Here is a 20,803-nt window from a genome sequence, read left to right as displayed (position 1 = left end):
TACAGTAAGTTGAACTGGTTATTTAGTTTATTTGTTTTATTGTCTATTTGTTTTTATTAGTTACTAGCAGTTGATTTTAGGACTCAAACTCTATAGTTTTGTTAAGTTGTGACGATTGCCATAATGAAAAAAATAATCACATATTATCTAAGTAGTTACAAGATGTATATAAATAGTGGCGTAGCGCAAAATGCGGAGACCCCTCTGCAGGGATCACTGACGGGGCCCCCTGATGGCGGGGATTGGTGGGTGGGGGGGGGGGGGGGGGGGGGGGGGGGATGGTGGACAACGCGGGAAAGCGATCACAAATTAAGGAGCGGGGAAGGCAGGCGGGGTGGAGCGACAACATGGGGAAGCCTTTACAAACTGAGGAGCGATCACAAACGGAAAGCGGCAATGAGAACCGGTGACGATAAACAGCGTGGCGCGTCTTCTCCGGTGTGTGAGCATCAAGGAGAGATCAAATCAAGTCAACTTTGAGCAATGTTATGACGCAGTTCGGCGGCCATCAATCAGAATAAAGTAGTCCACCACTTGAGAGGTGTTCAGAGAACACAGATCTGTGAACTTTGGTTCCGACCACAGTTGTTCCCAAGAGTTTGATTATTGCGGTTGCTGGATTTTCAATTATTGAAAATCGCGACGACGCGGGGCCCGTCCGCTACGCCCCTGTATATAATACCAATAGGACAAAGATAAAAATGAAATAAACTTTAAAGAATTTAGATTTTATTTTCTGTTGTCAAGTAATTAAATTAGTTATTGAGTTATCAAGTTACTTTTCAAACAAAAAAATTGGAAAAATACATTTAATTCAGTTTATACAACAGTTCTGTCTGGTTCTTGAATCTGACTGGCTAATAGCCTCCTTACCCTTGTGTATTACTTCGCCCACATCGAGTGACAGCAGATTAATAAACTCATTACGGTTTGGGAAATATTGCAGCTGTTAGGCAACATTGTGTTATTTTGAGGCTTTTTAGTCGAGAATGTAGTTGTTTAGATTGCATCTGTGCAGTTTATTTATAAGGACAGTGCCTATTTTAAGTATTTATCCAGCGCCATCCACGTTCAGCGTAATTTTAAACTACAGCTGAGCAACTCATTATAAAACTGGTAAGTGACTTTCTATTTCTATTGCTCTCTTTTTATGGTATAAAGCTGTATTTATACCAGTAATTGTAGTGTATTGAGTCTGAGGTAGGACTCGCATATCAGGAATGTATGTATTTTGTGCTGGCCACTCTTTGTATGACCCTGAGTTACCATCTGTTTGTTTCTAGTGAGTCTACTTTTTTCACTACTGCAAACTAGTTCAGTAAACAGAAAGAAAGAAGAAATGCCCACATGTGTTTAGCGCTTTTTCTTATCACAAACACAACAGTAATCTGGTAGTGTTGGCGCTGCTTTGCGTTTTCGGGGTTAATTATTGTGATTTCCCGATTGCAGCAGAGAAATACTGGGAAATCTCTGTGGACTGATGGCATTTCATGTTGGTCAGCCTTATAAAATGTGAGCAAAATCACCTGTTTTGTCATCACTTTAGACATTACGCTAGAGAATCATTCATATACTAGCTCTAAAGTGTCGTGAGCAGTTTCTGTTGTTCTGACGACAGCTGCAGGTGTGAATGAATGGTGGAAGAAAGTAGTTCCTCATACAAAAGGGTTGTTAGACTCTGGCTGCGTCCAAAACGCATACTTCCATACTATATAGTGCGCTAAAATCCGTATGCGAGCTGAGTAGTATGACTTTAAGGAATAGAATTCGAAAATCAGTATGCGAGAAGTACCCGGATGACTTACTACTTCCGGCGAGATTCTGGAGTGTGCATCCTATGCACGCTGCACTATCCCATGATGCCCCACGAAAAAATTCATGAATATGAGTGAAACGACGCAAATGACATGGGTAGATCACGTGACCATGACAAAATGGCGGATGTAGTACGTCCGAATTCCATAGTGCTCATACTCTTACTGTATAGAACTGTATATTTCTTACAGCCGAGTTGTACGTTTAAATTTAAATGCAGTACCTACTGAGTAGTAGGCGGTTTCGAACGCAGCCTCTGTGTTTGATTTTACATTTTGTATACACGATTATGCCATCGAACTTTTGTATAAATGCAATATCACATGAGTAGTCACTGGTGGGGTACAACGCACGCCTCCCACCAGTGCCAATATACAGCCATATCGCACTGCTACTCCTGTGATATTGTTCATTTATATGATGTAATTACCTTTTTGAAGTAACTTACTCAACACTATTACTAAAAGTACATTTACAGTAGACACCATACAGTAAGTACTGTACAAGGACACCTTAAAATATAAAAAGTTACCAAAAAAAGTTTGATAATGGACCCTTGTCACATTTGAGTAAATTTAGAGCGTGGTAAATGGGAGAGTACAACAATCAGAGTTCATTCTGCTTTAGCAACCCTTGATGAATAAAGGGACATAGCAAAAGGAAAACAAATGAAATATATGATATAATACAAAGTATAGCTTAAGTAAACATGTTTAAAAGAAAATCAGAATTTTAAAAACTTTTCAAGAATTTAAGATGCCAATGACCATTAAACACATCATAACCATCTTGTAAGAACGGTTCATCCTTAAAAAAAACTGGCCTCAATTTTTTGCTACATACAAAATATTCACACGCACTCAAAACATATACTAATTCTGTTTTGTAAGAGTCCAAAACAGCAGACATGGATGGACCCCTTGTGCAAATTCAGCCTGTATCTGAATTTACTGTGTTTCTGAAAAGGAAGTGCTGACCCTTTACTTCCACCCTCACTTCCTGCAGGCCTTGATGAATCACTGGAGTATTGTCTTAAAAGTGGATGGCAGGGTCAGTATCCTGCAGACTGGCCTTGTTTTCTGGCGTCAGATATGGCACTGATGCATTGTCCTTCTTTGGAGATGCCATTGACCACGTTGAAAAAGTATGGATTGTACATTACATTGTGTCCTAATTTCTCCATGGCTTTAATAGCAGACTAGGAGAAGGGAAAAAAGCACAATATGTTACCACTTAAAAGTCAGTTTTGATTAGCTGTTATAGAATGATGATTATAATCGGTGAATGGAGATTTTTTTTTTCAAGTGTGAGCAATTACAATCAGTATGAACACGATAAGAATAATATGGGATAGGGTTGAGCATTATGACAAAAATCTCAAATTACGTTATAAATCATATATATTTTCGGTATAAGTACTCTCGTATATAATCTCCATATAAGTAGTTTATTATACAATTGTGATATACTGTAAGCAATCTCATATAAAATTGTGATAAATTATCCCATATATAATCTTGATACAAGTAATCTCATATACAGTATAATTTCAATATAAGTAATCTCAAAAATAATGTAATCTCGGTACAAGTAATCTAATTTACAGTATAATTTCGCTACAAGTAATCTCATAATGTAATCTCGATGCTAGTAATCTCAAATAATCTGAATATAAGTAATCTCATATATAATCTCGTTACAATTAATGTCATATACAGTATAATTTCGCTACAAGTAATCTCATAAATAATGTAATCTCGATACAAGTAATCTCATATATAATCTCGGTACACGTAATCTCATATACAGTATAATTTCACTACAAGTAATCTCATAAATAATGTAATCTCGGCAAAAGTAATCTCATATATAATCTCGATACAAGTAATCTCATATATAATCTCTGTACAAGTAATCTCATATACAGTATAATTTCGCTATAAGTAATCTAATAAATAATGTAATCTCGGTACAAGTAATCTCATATACAGTATAATTTCACTACAAGTAATCTCATAAATAATGTAATCTCGGCAAAAGTAATCTCATATATAATCTCGATACAAGTAATCTCATATATAATCTCTGTACAAGTAATCTCATATACAGTATAATTTCGCTATAAGTAATCTAATAAATAATGTAATCTCGGTACAAGTAATCTCATATACAGTATAATTTCGCTACAAGTAATCTCATAAATAATGTAATCTCGGTACAAGTAATCTCATATACAGTATAATTTCAATATAAGTAATTTCAAAAATAATGTAATCTCGGTACAAGTAATCTAATTTACAGTATAATTTCGCTACAAGTAATCTCATAATGTAATCTCGATGCTAGTAATCTCAAATAATATGAATATAAGTAATCTCATATATAATCTCGTTACAATTAATGTCATATACAGTATAATTTCGCTACAAGTAATCTCATAAATAATGTAATCTCGGTACAAGTAATCTCATATAAAATCTCGTTACAATTAATCTCATATACAGTATAATTTCGCTACAAGTAATCTCATAAATAATGTAATCTCGGCAAAAGTAATCTCATATATAATCTCGATACAAGTAATCTCATATATAATCTCGGTACAAGTAATCTCATATACATTATAATTTCGCTACAAGTAATCTCATAAATAATGTAATCTCAATGCAAGTAATCTCATATACAGTATAATTTCGCTACAAGTAATCTCATAAATAATGTAATCTCGGTACAAGTAATCTCATATACAGTATAATTTCGCTACAAGTAATCTCATAATGTAATCTCGATGCTAGTAATCTCAAATAATATGAATATAAGTAATCTCATATATAATCTCGGTACAAGTAATCTCATATACAGTATAATTTCGCTACAAGTAATCTCATAAATAATGTAATCTCGGTACAAGTAATCTCATATAAAATCTCGTTACAATTAATCTCATATACAGTATAATTTCGCTACAAGTAATCTCATAAATAATGTAATCTCGGCAAAAGTAATCTCATATATAATCTCGATACAAGTAATCTCATATATAATCTCGGTACAAGTAATCTCATATACATTATAATTTCGCTACAAGTAATCTCATAAATAATGTAATCTCAATACAAGTAATCTTATATACAGTATAATTTCGCTACAAGTAATCTCATAAATAATGTAATCTCGGTACAAGTAATCTCATATACAGTATAATTTCGCGACAAGTAATCTCATAAATAATGTAATCTCGGTACAAGTAATCTCATATACAGTATAATTTCGCTACAAGTAATCTCATAAATAATGTAATCTCGGTACAAGTAATCTCATATACAGTATCATTTTGCTACAAGTAATCTCATAAATAATGTAATCTCGGCAAAAGTAATCTCATATAATCTCGATACAAGTAATCTCATATACAGTATAATTTCGCTACAAGTAATTTCATAAATAGTGTAATCTCAATACAAGTAATTTCATATACAGTTTAATTTCTCTACAAGTAATTTCATAAATAATGAAATCTCAATACAAGTAATTTTATATACAGTATAATTTCGCTACAAGTAATTTCATAAATAATGTAATCTCGGTACAAGTAATCTCATATACAGTATAATTTCGCTACAAGTAATCTCATAAATAATGTAATCTCGGTACAAGTAATCTCATATACAGTATAATTTCGCTACAAGTAATCTCATAAATAATGTAATCTCGGTACAAGTAATCTCATATATAATCTCGTTACAATTAATCTCATATACAGTATCATTTTGCTACAAGTAATCTCATAAATAATGTAATCTCGGCAAAAGTAATCTCATATAATCTCGATACAAGTAATCTCATATACAGTATAATTTCGCTACAAGTAATTTCATAAATAGTGTAATCTCAATACAAGTAATTTCATATACAGTATAATTTCGCTACAAGTAATTTCATAAATAATGTAATCTCGGTACAAGTAATCTCATATACAGTATAATTTCGCTACAAGTAATCTCATAAATAATGTAATCTCGGTACAAGTAATCTCATATACAGTATAATTTCGCTACAAGTAATTTCATAAATAGTGTAATCTCAATACAAGTAATTTCATATACAGTATAATTTCGCTACAAGTAATTTCATAAATAATGTAATCTCGGTACAAGTAATCTCATATATAATCTCGGTACAAGTAATCTCATATACAGTATAATTTCGCTACAAGTATTTATTTATTATTTATGAAATAATAATGTAATCTCGCTACAAGTAATCTCATATATAATCTCGATGCAAGTAATCTCATAATGTAATCTTGAGACAAGTAATCTCATACATAATCTCGGTACAAGTAATCTCATTTATAATCTTGATCAAAGTAATCTCATAAATAATCTCGATATAAGTAATCTCATAAATAATGTAATCTTGATATAAGTAATCTTGTATATAATCTTGGTACAAGTAATCTCATTTATAATCTCGATACAAGTAATCTCATAAATAATCTCGATATAAATAATCTCATATACAGTATAATTTTGCTACAAGTAATCTCATAAATCATGTAATCTTGGTACAAGTAATCTCATATATAATCTCGATGCAAGTAATCTTATAAATAATCTCGATATAAGTAATCTCGTATATAATCTCGATACAAGTAATCTCATTGCGCTCATATAAATTATGAAAAAGTATTACCATGAAACAATGTATTTTGTAAGACCACCAAAATAAACAATAGAACATAATATGAATCAGTAGACTTTCAGTTTTGTGCATAAGATATATATATATATATATATATATATATATATTGCACAGTCCTAATATGGGATGGAGATTAGTGGGTTTAAGATTGCAAAGCACTTACGCTGTCGTAACCTTTCTCAAAGTTGACCATGTTATTGGAGCCAACAAAGACTATTTTAGCAGCGATAGAGTCGTTGAGGTTCATCCCAAACCACAGATGGTTCATAATGGACTGGAGGAGAGAGAGAAAAGAAGTAGATGCAATAAAGTGAATACCAGGTTATCTTTTTGACAGAAAATAAATATTTATTTTAAGTGAATTAGGTTGTGAAAATTATTACATGTTGATTAAATACTACAAGAACTATGGACATTAATAAAGAAATGAAATGTGTTAATGAAAAGTTTAAAATATCATTAGTTTAATTGTCATTTGAAATGGGTTAAAATAGATCAAATATTTGTGCTCCTATGATGCACAGTAGATAATAATATATAATATAAGAATAATATTAAATAAGGGACTATGCCGAAGGAAATATAATGAAATTAGTAATAATATATAATAAGTAAAAAAAAAAAAAACACAGAAAGACTTCACACTCTGTTTAACCATATTTTGATTGTTCATCTTTCATTATGCAGCAGCATGTTCTGAGACTTGGTAAACAAATGGATGATTGTAACAATCAAATATAATTGCATTTATTTGTATGAGCATTAATGATGATTAGGTTTTTAAAGTCAGTGAGAATCATGGGTATATTCTTGCCTATACATAAACATATAGGGCTCTATTTTGATGATCCATGCGCAAAGTCCAAAGCGGAGGGCGCAAACGCATTAAGGGCGTGTCGGAATCCACTTTTGCTATTTTAAGGATGGAAAAATCCGCATTGCGCCGTGGCGCATGGTCTAACAGGTTTGAGCTTATTCTCTTAAAGAGTTATAGGTGTGTTTTGAGACTAAACCAATCAGAGTCTCATCTCCCATTCCCTTTAAGAATCAGTTCTGTCATGCCCTAGCGCATTTGCTTTTTACATGACGGACTTTGTAAGTGGAAAAACTGAGGATTTCACTAGAAGGAAAACAGTTAAACAGAGCATCTGCCTTGCGGGTTTAAGAGATAAGGCCTCTCATTATCTACTTTCGCTCTCGTGGATAGGTAAAACTTGTACGCACAGACATCATAATAATTAATTTTGTTTGTTAAGCGCTAAGATTTGTTTCAAAACTATTTCTACATTCAGTTCTAATTTCCAGCAAACGAATTAATGAGCAATATTATCAAAGTGTGGTCAAAAAACAGAGTTATATCCTAAAACACATGCTCTGCCCCATATGGTCCAAAACATGACAGTTGGAAATCTCTCAGAATAAACTGAAAAAGCCAAATATCATATTCCATTAATATATATTTTTAAAGTTTCTTCTGTGAATATATCAAAAAACAGTTTTTGATTAGTAATGTTCACCAACCTGATTTCACCAAGTAGGACATATTTCTGGATTAACATTTATGTTCAACATTTATGAACAACATTCCAATCAGCCAATCAGAGATAAGGAATATATTCATAGTTTGTGTTAAGATTTGGCTTACTGTTTATGCATTTCTACATCATTGTTATTCAACTATTATATCCAACTATTATTCACTCTGATTTTGGGAATAATTTACATGGTTGAGTTTAGGGGAAGGGAATAGGTGTGGATTACATTTTTGTACAAAAATGATGTTCCAGGATCAACATAGATGTTAATCCAGGATCACATCGAACTTGGCAAAATCATGACGTGCAATGTTAAGCTAAGCGCTTCATATAGACAAGCGATTTCCAACAGGGGGGTCCTAGCCCACAAGTGGGCCTCAGCAAGTTCGGTGGGGGATTGTGGGGGGGAACCAACCCATATACGCCCATTCTCCTCTCTCAAGCTTATAAATAGTTGGTTTATAGAAGCAAGGTTCTAGAAGGTTACATCTAGGTAATATTGAAAAGGACCAATAAACATGTACATTCAAAAAAATGTTTGTTGTTTTACCCTAACTTTGGGTAAAACATGGACAAAAACAAAATTGGAATTATGAAAAATATGTATAGTTATAATAATAATAATAATTATTATTATTAAAATAATAATTATTATCATTATAATTACTAATTATTATTATTATTATTATTATTATTATTATTACTATTATTATTATTATTATTATTATTATTATTTTTATTATTATTATTATTACTATTATTTTTATTAATATTGTTATTTTTATTATTATTACTATTATTATTATTTTATTGCTATTATTGTTATGATTACTATTTTTATTATTATTATTACTTCGACTATTATTATTATTATTATTACTATTATATTTATTATTATTATTATTACTATTATTTTTATTAATATTATTATTACTATCATTATTATGTTATTGCTATTATTGTTATTATTACTATTTTTATTATTTTTATTATTATTATTATTATTATCATTATTATTAGTATTATTATTATTATACAATTATTATTAGTATAAATAAATAATAGAAATCAATCCTAAATGTAACTGGTAAAGAATTAATTTTGATAATTCTATAAAATACAAAAAATATATGTTTTATATAATTATCTCTTCATTGTGGAGTCTTACCTCCCTGCCTCATTATTCATCCTTTCTGCCATACTTAGTCAAAATAAGATCATCAGTTTTGTCAACTTGCAGACCTCGCTGCGAGCCGACACCTGATGTCATAAGTTTTCACAGTGCATGAGCAGTGCGTATTTTATCTGCGTGCATGTAAACAACTGGGATTCACACCAGGATGCGCGCGGGAATGGTTCTCTGGGCGCATGTGTCAGTTTGTTTTCACCTGCTTTGTTTCAGTTGCACATAGAGAATAACAAACTTGTGCGTGCAAAATGTGAATGGCCACTAACATCTTTTTTCAGGCATTACCACTCTTGGGTCTAATACCCTAATACCCTTGCATAAAGTAAAACCTACATATGATTTTTACCAGGGCACGTTTTTGTTTTGCACGTTTTTGTTTTCCTCATTTCCTTATATATATATATATATATATATATATATATATATATATATATATATATATATATATATATTCATTTTCAAAAGCAAGACGACTCATTAATGCTAAGTATGTGCTGTAAAAATACATCTTCCTCTAGTCCTGAGGCTCACCAGGGCCATGGCGGAAGTGATCATGCTTCCTCCTGATCCTCCAATCACCAGAGTTTTCTGCTGCGACTGCAGAATAGCAGGAGCCATGGAGGACGGAGGCTGCTCACCTGCAGGAATACAAAAAAACAGCATATCACACAATATGATGACGAGACCTTTTGTAACACGTTAAATTTAAGCAGATATATTTTGGACGTTCACCTGGTGTGACAGAATCTGCTCGGTTGCAGAAATCTACAAGCTCATTATTGAGGATGATCCCAGTTTTGGGAGAATAAACAGCTGATCCGAACCTGAAGAAAGAGGAGTTTAAAATAGACTGGCTGTAAAAATGCAGGGTTCCACACATGTTGTCCCAACACAAATCATTTAAGTTAACTTAATCATTTTTACAAATTTAAGTGGACTGAACATAAAATAAATAAGTTGTCCCCCCCAAAAATTGTGTTGTTAAAACTTATTTTTTAAAAAAGTAGTTAAAACAAGCAGCAAAAGTATTCTTTCAGGGCAGATTATGCACTATTAAACTGTTATTGATGTTGTGTGTTAATATTACACACTTTAATGTTGGTTTTGTTGGTTCATGACATGTCCAAACTCGATCCTGGGGGTTGGTGTCGTGCAAAGTTTTGTTCCAACCCCAATCAGACACACTTGAGCTACCTAATCAAGCTCTTACTAGGCTTTCTAGAAGTATTCTTGGAGGTGTGTTGAGGCAAGTTGGAGCTAAAATCTGCAGGACACCGGCCCTCCAGGACCGAGTTTGGACACCCCTGGATTATGAGGATAGGCCTAATATATTAATGCAATTTTAAAAACAGCTTATTATATTGCCTATAACACAACCCCAAAACCCAACCAGCTGTGGCAAATCTTTCATGTCAAAAGACCCGGTTAAGTAGGGTTTTTGTGTACAGTGTATGTACTCATGAATTACCCGAAATACCTCGGTCAGGGGTCAGTGTATCATTTGGTGGTTGGATTTTCTTTTTAGGAACAGATATTGAAAAACAAACCAAAAAAAAAAAAACGAGTCGTTTTTTGATTTTCGTTTTTAAATTACAAAACAAAAATTTTAATTCAGTGCATTTTTTGATTTTCGTTTTTTAATTTAAATTAAAATTTTATATCGAAAATCAAAAAATGACTCGTTCTTCTTTTTATGGTGAAAAACAGAAAGAACTAAAATAAAAAAAAATTATTTTTATTTTGAATAACAAAAAATAAAATCACCAGAAAAAAACAATCTTTTTGGAAAGCAGATCGGCTGACTTATTTACTGACACTATGCTGACCTGCTAACCTACTCTAGACTATTATTTTTTCCATCTAATAATGCCATAAAAGGTATTTTCTTGGTTTAACTGGATTTTGAAAGTTTTAATATTGTTAAAAGCATAATGCTTCTACTTCCCTGCATTTGCCCGCGAATCATTTTAAGTGAGGGAGGCATTAATACCGTTGTTTGTTACGCACATTTCAATAAGTCATATTTTAAAATAAAAATGAACAGTTAATTTTATCTGAAAGGAGGGACGCTGCACAAACATCTTGATAACCATCCCGTGTCTTTTAAAAATGGACACTAAGCTTGTAAATGTGTTGTGAGCGTGGGTCATCACTCTGCTACAGTGGGTCTATCCATAATTTTTTTATAAAAAAATAGCCTACTGCTAATATATAACACGCAGAGATGAGCAATGATTCCAAACGATTGTCCAATGTTAATGTCACTGCTGAAGTGGAAGCGATTTTAACAATAAACTTTATTTTCAGAAAACTGTTCAGCTATGCAAATAATGCATACATCGCCAATTGTGTTGTTCCATATAACCGGCTTCAATGAGGAAGATATAAATTAACAAAATCCTGTTATCACAAGAAAATACCATTTATAACATTATTAAGTGGAAAAAAATAATATAGCCTATAGTAGGTTAACAGATCAGCATTGCAGCACTGTAATTAAGTCGGCCTATCTGGTTTCAGAACATAAAAAACAAGTCTTTATTATTATAATATTTTTTTTTTTTGGTGATTTTATTTTTTGTTATTCGAAAAAAAAAGAAACTCAAATCATTTTTTGATTTAGTTTTTCCGTTTTTTTACCATGAAAAAAAATGAGCCTTTTTTTTGATTTTCGTTTTTAAAATTAAAAAACAAAAAATCAAAAAATGCATTGAATTTCAATTTTTGTTTTTCATTTTAAAAAGTAAATAAAAAAACTACAATTTTTTTGTTTTTCAATTTCTGTTTCTAAAATGAAAATCCAATAACCAAAAGATACACTGACCGTCAGGGATGTCAAACTCAATTCCTGGAGGGCCGCAAACAAGCCCGAAGGACTCTATTAGTTTAATCAGATGCGTTTAGTTAGTGTTGGAACTAAACTGTGCAGGGCTGCGGCTCTCCAGGAATTGAGTTTGACATCCCTGACCTGGGTTATTTTTGATAAAAAAAAAAAGAAAAAAAAAATCAATATGTCCATGCTAAATAAAAACTGCATTTTAAAAAGTGAAATTAGTAACTCTTGTGAAGCAAAGCTGAATTTTCTGCAGGAATAGTTTTCTCTGAAATTTAAATTGCCTCGTCATTTTTGCTCCCTCATGTGGTTTTAAACTTTTATTTTTAAACATACATTTATTTAAAAAATTTCTTTCTCTTTTTTATCACAAAAAGATGGTTTGAAGAATGCTTTGTGCACCCAATGGCAACAATAGTGGGGAAATCGACGTATGGAAGGCAATGGATCCCCCAGCATTCTTCAAAATATCTTCTTTTGTGTTCAACGTAAAGAACTCAAATTAATTTTTGAACAAGTAGAGGGTGTGAAAATGATGACAGAATGTTCGGTTTTGGGTGAACTATCTCTGTAATGTGTTTAATGTCCTAACTTAAATGGTGATAAGAGAATGTTGTCCCTGCTATAAACTCTGAAGCAGTTTCCTCCAGATGTCGAGTGCATGTAAAAGTGCTGTGGATTTCTCACATGTGGTTGATGGTGCTGGTGACTGAAACTGCACTGCCATCTGCTGCCAGCACTGAGACATGTGTGGTCCCAAAGCGATCCACAGCCGGCGTAATGTTGTAGTAAGAGTCCTCATGTGTGCCGCTGTCAGTAATCAGAGCTCGGATCTGCTTAATAAACTTCTCATCTGTGACTGACTTCATCTGCATTCACACGGCACAAGAAAAACAAGAATAAATGTGCCATAATCTGATACAGAAGAGTTTAGTTTCTTCTGTTTTTCTTCAGTGAAATCTAAAGGCAAATGGTTGCAAACTATTTATATGAGCTGAATTTAAACACACATTGAGCTGAACATTACTTAATTCAATTTGTTTAACCCTTATGTACTGTCGAAGATGATTTCATCCTTTTTGGGGTGATTTTGAATTTTAATTTGGTCATAACTTTTTCTGTTTCAGCTATTAAGGCCTGGATGTATTTTATGTGACGTCTACGAAACTGCATGCAGTTTTCCTTTAAAATGAAATCAAAATGTTAGCAGAGCATACACTCAAAGTGAGAACATTAAAAAAATTATTCATTGGATTTACTATACTCTTTTAAGGTAAGTGATTGCAAGCAACTTGTATGGGCTACTTGTTTGTAATGTTCCGGATGAAAACATCCCCTAAATTTAACTGCTGTAAATGCGTCAGATATATATATATATATATATATATATATATATATATATATATATATATATATATATATGTATATATATATATAAATATATATATATATATATATATATATATATATATATATATATATATATATATATATATATATATATATATATATATATATGTATATATATGTGTGTGTGTGTGTATATAAATATACATTAAAAAAAAAAATATATATATATATATATATATGTATGTGTGTGTGTGTGTGTGTGTGTGTGTATATATATATATATATATATATATATATATACATACATACATACATACACACACACATATATATATATATATATATATATATATATATATATACATACATACATACACACACACACACACACACACACAAACATATATATATGTGTGTGTGTGTGTATATGTATGTATATACATACACAGACACACACACACACACACACACACACACACACACACATACATATATATATATATATATATATATATATATATATATATATATATATATATATATATATATATATATATATATATGTATGTATGTATGTATATGTATGTGTGTATATTCACACACACACACACACACACATATATATATCCCGAACATTACAAAAAATGTAGTACAGTTGAACAACGCACATGGGTTGGATTCAGCCCATACAAGTTGCTTCCAATCACTTACCTTAAAAGAGTATAGTAAATCCAATGAATAATTTTTTTAATGTTCTCACTTTGAGTGTATGCTCTGCTAACATTTTGATTTCATTTTAAAGGAAAACTGCATGCATAGTTGCGTTGACGTCACATAAAATACCATCCAGGCATTAATAGCTGAAACAGAAAAAGTTATGACCAAATTAAAACTCAAAATTACCCCAAAGTGGATGAAACATCTTCAACAGTACATAAGGATAAAACTAATTAAATTAAGTAATATTAAACTCAATGTGTGTTTAAATTCAGCTCATATAAATAGTTTGCAACCATTTGCCTTTAGATTTCACTATATATATTTTTTGTTTTCTTTTTTTTCTTGCATAAATCTGTTAATTAACCTCAGTACTGATTAAAACCACTGAAAGTTTTCACAAATTACAGGATTTTAACTCTTTAATGGCCAAATTCACTAGTTATTTCACTAATTTAGTGAGAAAACACACAAAATGACTTTTTTAATATAAAAAGTAACTGTGGACTGAGTATTTTGATCTTTCATCAATGGCTTGGACATGTCAAACAGCATTGCATTTGATGCAATATTTTTGATTAATTTTCATATTTTCCTCCCTAATTTACTGTCGGTGGCTGTTTTTGCCTCATTGACTTCCATTATAGCCACATTTCCATGCATTTTTGATTGTTGGTGGTTTTCCCAGTTGGGAAGAGGTCAAATGTGTCATTTTTACTGTTAATCATCAGTTGGCACCATTAACCCTTTAGAATGCTTAGTTTCTAGATTTTATTTGGAGTATAACAACAAATTAAACTGTATGAGTGTCTATGAGTGTGTAAGAGTGACCTTTTATGCACTTGTGGGTCTGAGAAAACCAAAATATGCATCTCAGCTCTAAGAACTACATTGAGTAAACAAAAACAAAGACTGTGTATTTATGCACCATCAAATGTGGTTATAATGAAGTCAATCGGGCAAAAACAGCCAGCAACAGTAAATTAGGGAGAAAAAAAGAATCTAACAATGCATCAAAGCCAATTTTGTTATTAATCATTTACATGTCCAAGACTGAAATTTCATTTAAAAATAATAATAAATCCTGTCCACAATTACTTTTTATATTGAAAATGCGTCATTTTGTGTGTTTTTTTTTTCACCAAATCAGTGACATCCTTTATAAATTTGGCAATTAAAGAGTTAAAATCCTGTAATTTTTCAAAACATTTAGCAGTTTTGATCAGGACTGAGGTTGATTAACAGATTTATGCAAAAATAAATACATATATATATATAATCTAATGCATTTTTACAGCAGTTTAATTTAATGGATGTTTTCATCCCAATATAACAAAAGGGTAGTAAACTTAAACAGTGCACGAGGTTTAAATTCTGGCCTTATGAATTGTTTGCAATCACTAAAAAAAGAATGTAGTAAATCCAATGATTCATTTTGTTCAGTGTACTTGCTTTGAGTGTATGCTCTGCTAACATTTTGATTTCATTTCGAAGGAAAACTGCATGCATATTTGCTTTGACGTCACATAAAAAAACATCCGGCCCTTAATAGTGTTTACTCAACTGTACACTATGACTTCCAGTGGTTATTTTTACTGATACAGCCAATAATAGCAAATATAACTGCAGCAAAATGAGGCCCATGAGAAAGTCTGATTCTCTTTGTGTGTGTGTTTGTGTGTGTGTGTTTGTGTGTTTGTGTGTGTGTGTGTGTGTGTGTGTGTGTGTGTGTATGTTTAAGCGACCATAAAATATGTTGTAATGTTTTTCTTTAGGGTGTAATGTGGGTAAACTGGGGGTGTAACTCAGGGTAAAACTGAAACTAGACTATATTTACTGTCTACTTGAGTTGATATGAAAACAGTCTCCAAGTAGACAATAGTTCATAAGAGTTCATTAACATTTCCAGAGTTAATACTATATTATAGGCATCAGCTACTAAAGGCGGTGATAGAAATATGGACTTTATTGCTTTTCATAATGCTTTATGGCTTTTTACTCAATATATTTGTGAATGTTCCGTTTAAGGCTAAGTCATTAGCCCATTTTTAAAAACTGATTCCTAAGTGATGTTAAACAGAGCAAAGTTTCAGTTTCGCTTGGTGTGATCCCAGCATAAAGGTGTCATTACCGCTAGTGGTGGGCAGAGCGAGGCATCGTGACACTGAAACTGTTAAAGCAAGTGTGTCAAAAGCCCCTTTCACACATACAGACCTTTCCGGAAAATTACCGGCAATTTTCCGGAAAGGTGTGTATGTGTGAACAGACTCTTTTTGAAAATACAGATAAATTCGTTCCGGCTATTTTCTGGAAAGAGAAGTTGTAACATTCCCGGTAATTTGCCGGAATGCTGCGCTGTGTAAACGCAGAGGGAAGATTGCCGGAAAGAGCGCGTGCACGTCTAGAACGCAAGTGGTGCTCGCTGCAGAGCCATTTGAGGAGAGCTGAGCTCCAGCGAGGGGGAGCTTAAGCTTGAGCTCCACCTTTTTTGCACTTCTTCTACGAGTGATGTCACTGGGGGTAGGGTTAGGGGTGGGGTTGGTGTACGCATTAAAACAGCTTACAGGAGGAGGAGCGACAGCTCATGCTCCCCCTCGCTGGAGCTCAGCTCTCCTCAAATGGCTCTGCAGCGAGCACCCTCTCCTAGAACGTGCTGACGTGAGACATCTACTTTAGCCAATCAGAACAGTCAGATGCATTCACGCCCGCGCGGTTTATGAGAATAAAAGCCTTTGAATATTTTTCCAGACACATTTAGCTGCTAGAAATTAGTCAGATAATGCTTATGATAAGCCGTTGTTATTGTTTCACAATACTCCATTCACAGAGTTTGTGATGTAGTCAAATGTTTACAAACACAAGTGCAGCCGTTAAGAGGTCATTTCTGGTTAATGATGTCAGAATTTACCGGTATTTTGGAATGGATGTGTGAACGGTCTTTTTTGGAAAAATTCCGTAACGTCCTCGTCTGTGTGAACAGCGCTTTTTTGAATTTACCGGTAAAGTCGTTCCGTAAATTTTCCGGAAATTTACCGGTGTCACTGTGTGAAAGGGGCTAAAGCTTCGAAATATTTTGAAAAGGGTCTCTACAGTGACACTTAGTGGTCATTCTTCATATATTGCTTTGGAACAGCTTCAGCAAAGAAACAGTTACGCAAATAAAGGAGTTGTATCCCCTCATTGTAGAATTGAGGTTTCAAGTGGTTTAGAGCAGGGGTTCCCAATCTTTTCAGCCCACGACCCCCAAAATAACAATGGCAGTGACTCGCGACCCCCAATATCCTCTGACGTGGTTATAAATACAGAAATCTTGAATGCAATGGCACACACACCAACAGACCCAAGTCTATTCTTTGTTTAATTTTTTTATGCGAGTGCTGTAAATGTGTCAAAGTTTAACCTGGTGTTATAAAATCAATCTGCTGTATCTGACGCTATTGCTGTGTCTTTAATATAATGTAATTACCCCAGGGGTCGCAATCCAATAGAACTAGTGAGCCACTATAGTAACTACATAGTACAGTGGTGCTCAATCCTGTTCCTGGAGATCGACCTTCAGCTCCAATCCTGATCAAACACACCTGAACCAATTAATTAAGACCTGAACAGCACTTGATAATTAAAGGCAGGTGTGTTTGATATGGGTTGCAACTGAAATCTGCAGGAAGGTCGATCTCCAGGAACAGGGTTGGTCACCCCTGATATAGTATATAGTAACTATAAATGACTATTATTTTTCTTTTTAGTAGGTGGATAAAATATATTAATTTTTATGGTTTAATAAAAATAAATAGACCCCCCCCCCTTTCATTGTCCCGATCCCCACTTTGAGAACCACTGTTTTAGAAAGGTGGTGAGAATTTCTGACTAGCATGCAGAGACTGTGGTTTCGAATCGAGCGTGATGCAGCTATAGACGTTATTTTTAAATGCTCTGTTCTCGTAACATTTTTTGTTTTAACATTGGTATGACATCTGTTTGAACACTTAAATGTCTTTTTAAAACACTTCTGAAATGTATGATGCTTTGAATTGCTTTAGTCATGTGACCTGGGTGTTACGAATTACTTTAGTTACGTGACCTGACCTGGGTTGTTTGGGGTCATGCTTTGGTGGTGTATCGAAACACTTTAGGCTGCGTCCGAAACCGCCTCAGTAGGCACTGCATTTGAATTTAAACGTACAACTCGGCCGTTAGAAAAATATGTTCTATTCAGTATGAATGGAATTCGGACATATTACATCTGTCATTTCGTCATGATCATGTGACCTACCTGCGTCAGTTGCGCTGCTTCACTCCTATTCATTAATTCTCTCGCAAGGCATCATGGGATAGCGCAGCATGCATGAGATGCGCACTTCAGAATCTCACCAGAAGTAGTAAGTCATCCGGGTATGTCTTGCATACTGATTTTCGAATTCTATGAATTCTGACATACTACTCGGCTGATTTTAATGATTTTAGCATACTGTATTGTATGGAAGTATGCGGCTTCAGACACAGGGATCTCAAAACTGTGTTGAAATGTCAGTTTCATGTCAACAATCCCTAGTTATCGCCACCTGTTGGTTCGGAGTGCACTTAACATGCATCACAGTGCATTTTGCGTTTTCATGTAGACAGAAATATATTTAAAGAACTTTTTTTTTTAATTCCTGTGTTTGTGTGGACATTTTCTAAATGAAATAAATAGCATATCGTGGCCTCTTTAATATGATCTCTCTGCAGTATGTTAAGTAAAGTTGAATGCTTACATCTCCAGAGTTGAACTCGGGGTCTTTAAGGAAACGTCTCTGGCCGTTTGCAAACTTGACCGCTTCTATATACCGATGCAAAGTCAAGTTTTTCTGGTCGCCTTGGATGGAGGCTGGAGAAAGGCCAAACTCTAAGAATAAAAAGAAAACAAATTTTGAATATTAATGGATCACAGCTGGGAAATAAGACAAGTGGTTAGACCCAATTTGCTATAATTTATCCTATATAGTAGGGATGTAACGGTATTGTAAATACCGTCATACCGCAATATTAATTTTTTTCGATATTACCGTAGTCGCATGACTCAATAAAACTATAGGTCTTCTGAGAAAATTTGCTCAGGCGAATGAAGCGAACGGGAGGTAGCGAAAACTACAATTCCCATCAGCCCAGGGGTGGCCATAATCCCTTTCGGTCTGTTGTCGCTACAGATACAGTAAAGCAGGAAATGGAGTGTGCTGCTAGAAGCGGGGATCAAAAAGAGCTGGAAATGATCGAACCTGAAGCGGGTGTTGTCTCCGCACGTGTACTGAATAGCGGTGTTGTCGCGCGCGTTCTGAATAGCGGTGTTGTTGCGCGCGTTCTGATCAGCTGTGTTGTCGCGCGCGTTCTGAATAGCGGTGTTGTTGCGCGCGTTCTGATCAGCTGTGTTGTCGCACGCGTACTGTAAAGTGGGGAGGGGGGGTTGAGCGCGCATACTCAAGAGTGGTGTTGTCGCGCGCCTACTGAAGGGCGGGACGGAGGGTGTGACACAGCACACTGTTCAGATTGATACAGACATGAGACCTCTATCACACCCATGGCTTGTCCTCTCAAGTGGGGGAAAGACAATGCACAGCGTTACCCACTGCTGTCAACCTGGGCCAAGTCACATCTCTCTGTCCCAGAAACCTCAGTCCCAAATGAGAGGGTTTTTTTTCTGTTGCAGGGGACATTGTAAATGCCCAGAGATACCAGCTTTTACCAGATTATATTTATATGATCATTTTCCTTAAAACCCATCTCTATCTAAGTGAGTGAGTGATTAAATGTTGAATGTGATGAGTTTTCAACAATACTAAATTGAAACTTTATTTTTTTACATGGTTTAATAATTTTTTTGTTATTAAAATTGAAGTTCCTGTTTCAAAGCTTACAGATAGATGGCTAATTTGTATGTCATTGACACTTTTGGCACTTTTTTGGAGTATTTTCATAAGTTTTGTTTTTTCCTGTAAATTATTCAATAAATACCGTACCGTGACATTCATACCGAGGTATTACCGTACCGTAAAATTCTGATACCGTTACATCCCTACTATATAGTATTTTGAAAAATAATTATTGTGCCCAATTGTAGTATGATTAAATGAGTAATGATACATCATAATATTGGGAATAATAATATAATATCATCATAATATCTATCTATCTATCTATCTATCTATCTATCTATCTATCTATCTATCTATCTATCTATCTATCTATCTATCTATCTATCTATCTATCTATCTATCTATCTATCTATCTATCTATCTATCTATCTATCTATCTATCTATCTATCTATCTACATCCGTCCGTCTATCCGTCCATCCATCCACAGTTGAAGTCAGAATTATTAGCCCCTCTTTGAATTTTTTCTTTTTTTTTTTAAATATTTCCCAAATTATGTTTAACAGGGCAAGGAAATTTTCACAGTATGTCTGATAATATTTTTTCCTCTGAAGAAAGTCTTATTTGTTTTATTTCGGCTAAAATAAAAGCAGTTTTTAATTTTCTAAACACCCTTTTTAAGGACAAAATTATTAGCCCCTTTAAGCATTCATTCATTCATTTTCTTGTCGGCTTAGTCCCTTTATTAATCAGGGGTCACCACAGCGGAATGAACCACCAACTTATACAGCAAGTTTTTACGCAGCGGATGC

At 33.6% G+C, this 20,803-nt stretch overlaps 2 protein-coding genes across 3 annotated transcripts in view; one reads left to right on the top strand and one right to left on the bottom strand.

Annotated features, from left to right (window-relative positions):
* ess2 (ess-2 splicing factor homolog) overlaps positions 1-20,803 on the top strand; it is a 779,665-nt gene that overhangs the window by 501,630 nt on the left and 257,232 nt on the right. The gene's annotated exons all lie outside the window — the stretch shown is intronic.
* The window catches only part of ggt5b (gamma-glutamyltransferase 5b), a 55,829-nt gene continuing 35,735 nt past the window's right edge, over positions 710-20,803 (bottom strand). The window contains exons 7-12 of one of the 2 annotated variants that reach the window (XM_002667837.8): positions 18,898-19,028; positions 12,764-12,945; positions 9,976-10,067; positions 9,775-9,881; positions 6,683-6,793; positions 710-3,013 (exon numbers count right to left, since the gene is read on the bottom strand). In XM_002667837.8, the coding sequence (XP_002667883.4) occupies positions 2,867-3,013; positions 6,683-6,793; positions 9,775-9,881; positions 9,976-10,067; positions 12,764-12,945; positions 18,898-19,028 (770 nt within the window). In that variant the 3' untranslated portion in view covers positions 710-2,866. Of the gene's footprint in view, positions 3,014-6,682; positions 6,794-9,774; positions 9,882-9,975; positions 10,068-12,763; positions 12,946-16,240; positions 16,545-16,780; positions 19,029-20,803 lie in introns of those variants that run through there. The other variant, XR_012386548.1, reaches the window with a different exon arrangement.

Source organism: Danio rerio, chromosome 10 (genome assembly GCF_049306965.1).
Source record: "Danio rerio strain Tuebingen ecotype United States chromosome 10, GRCz12tu, whole genome shotgun sequence".
NCBI lineage: Eukaryota > Metazoa > Chordata > Actinopteri > Cypriniformes > Danionidae > Danio > Danio rerio.
Note: the sequence above shows the minus strand (reverse complement) of the source record. Positions and strands in the feature narration are given on the sequence as shown.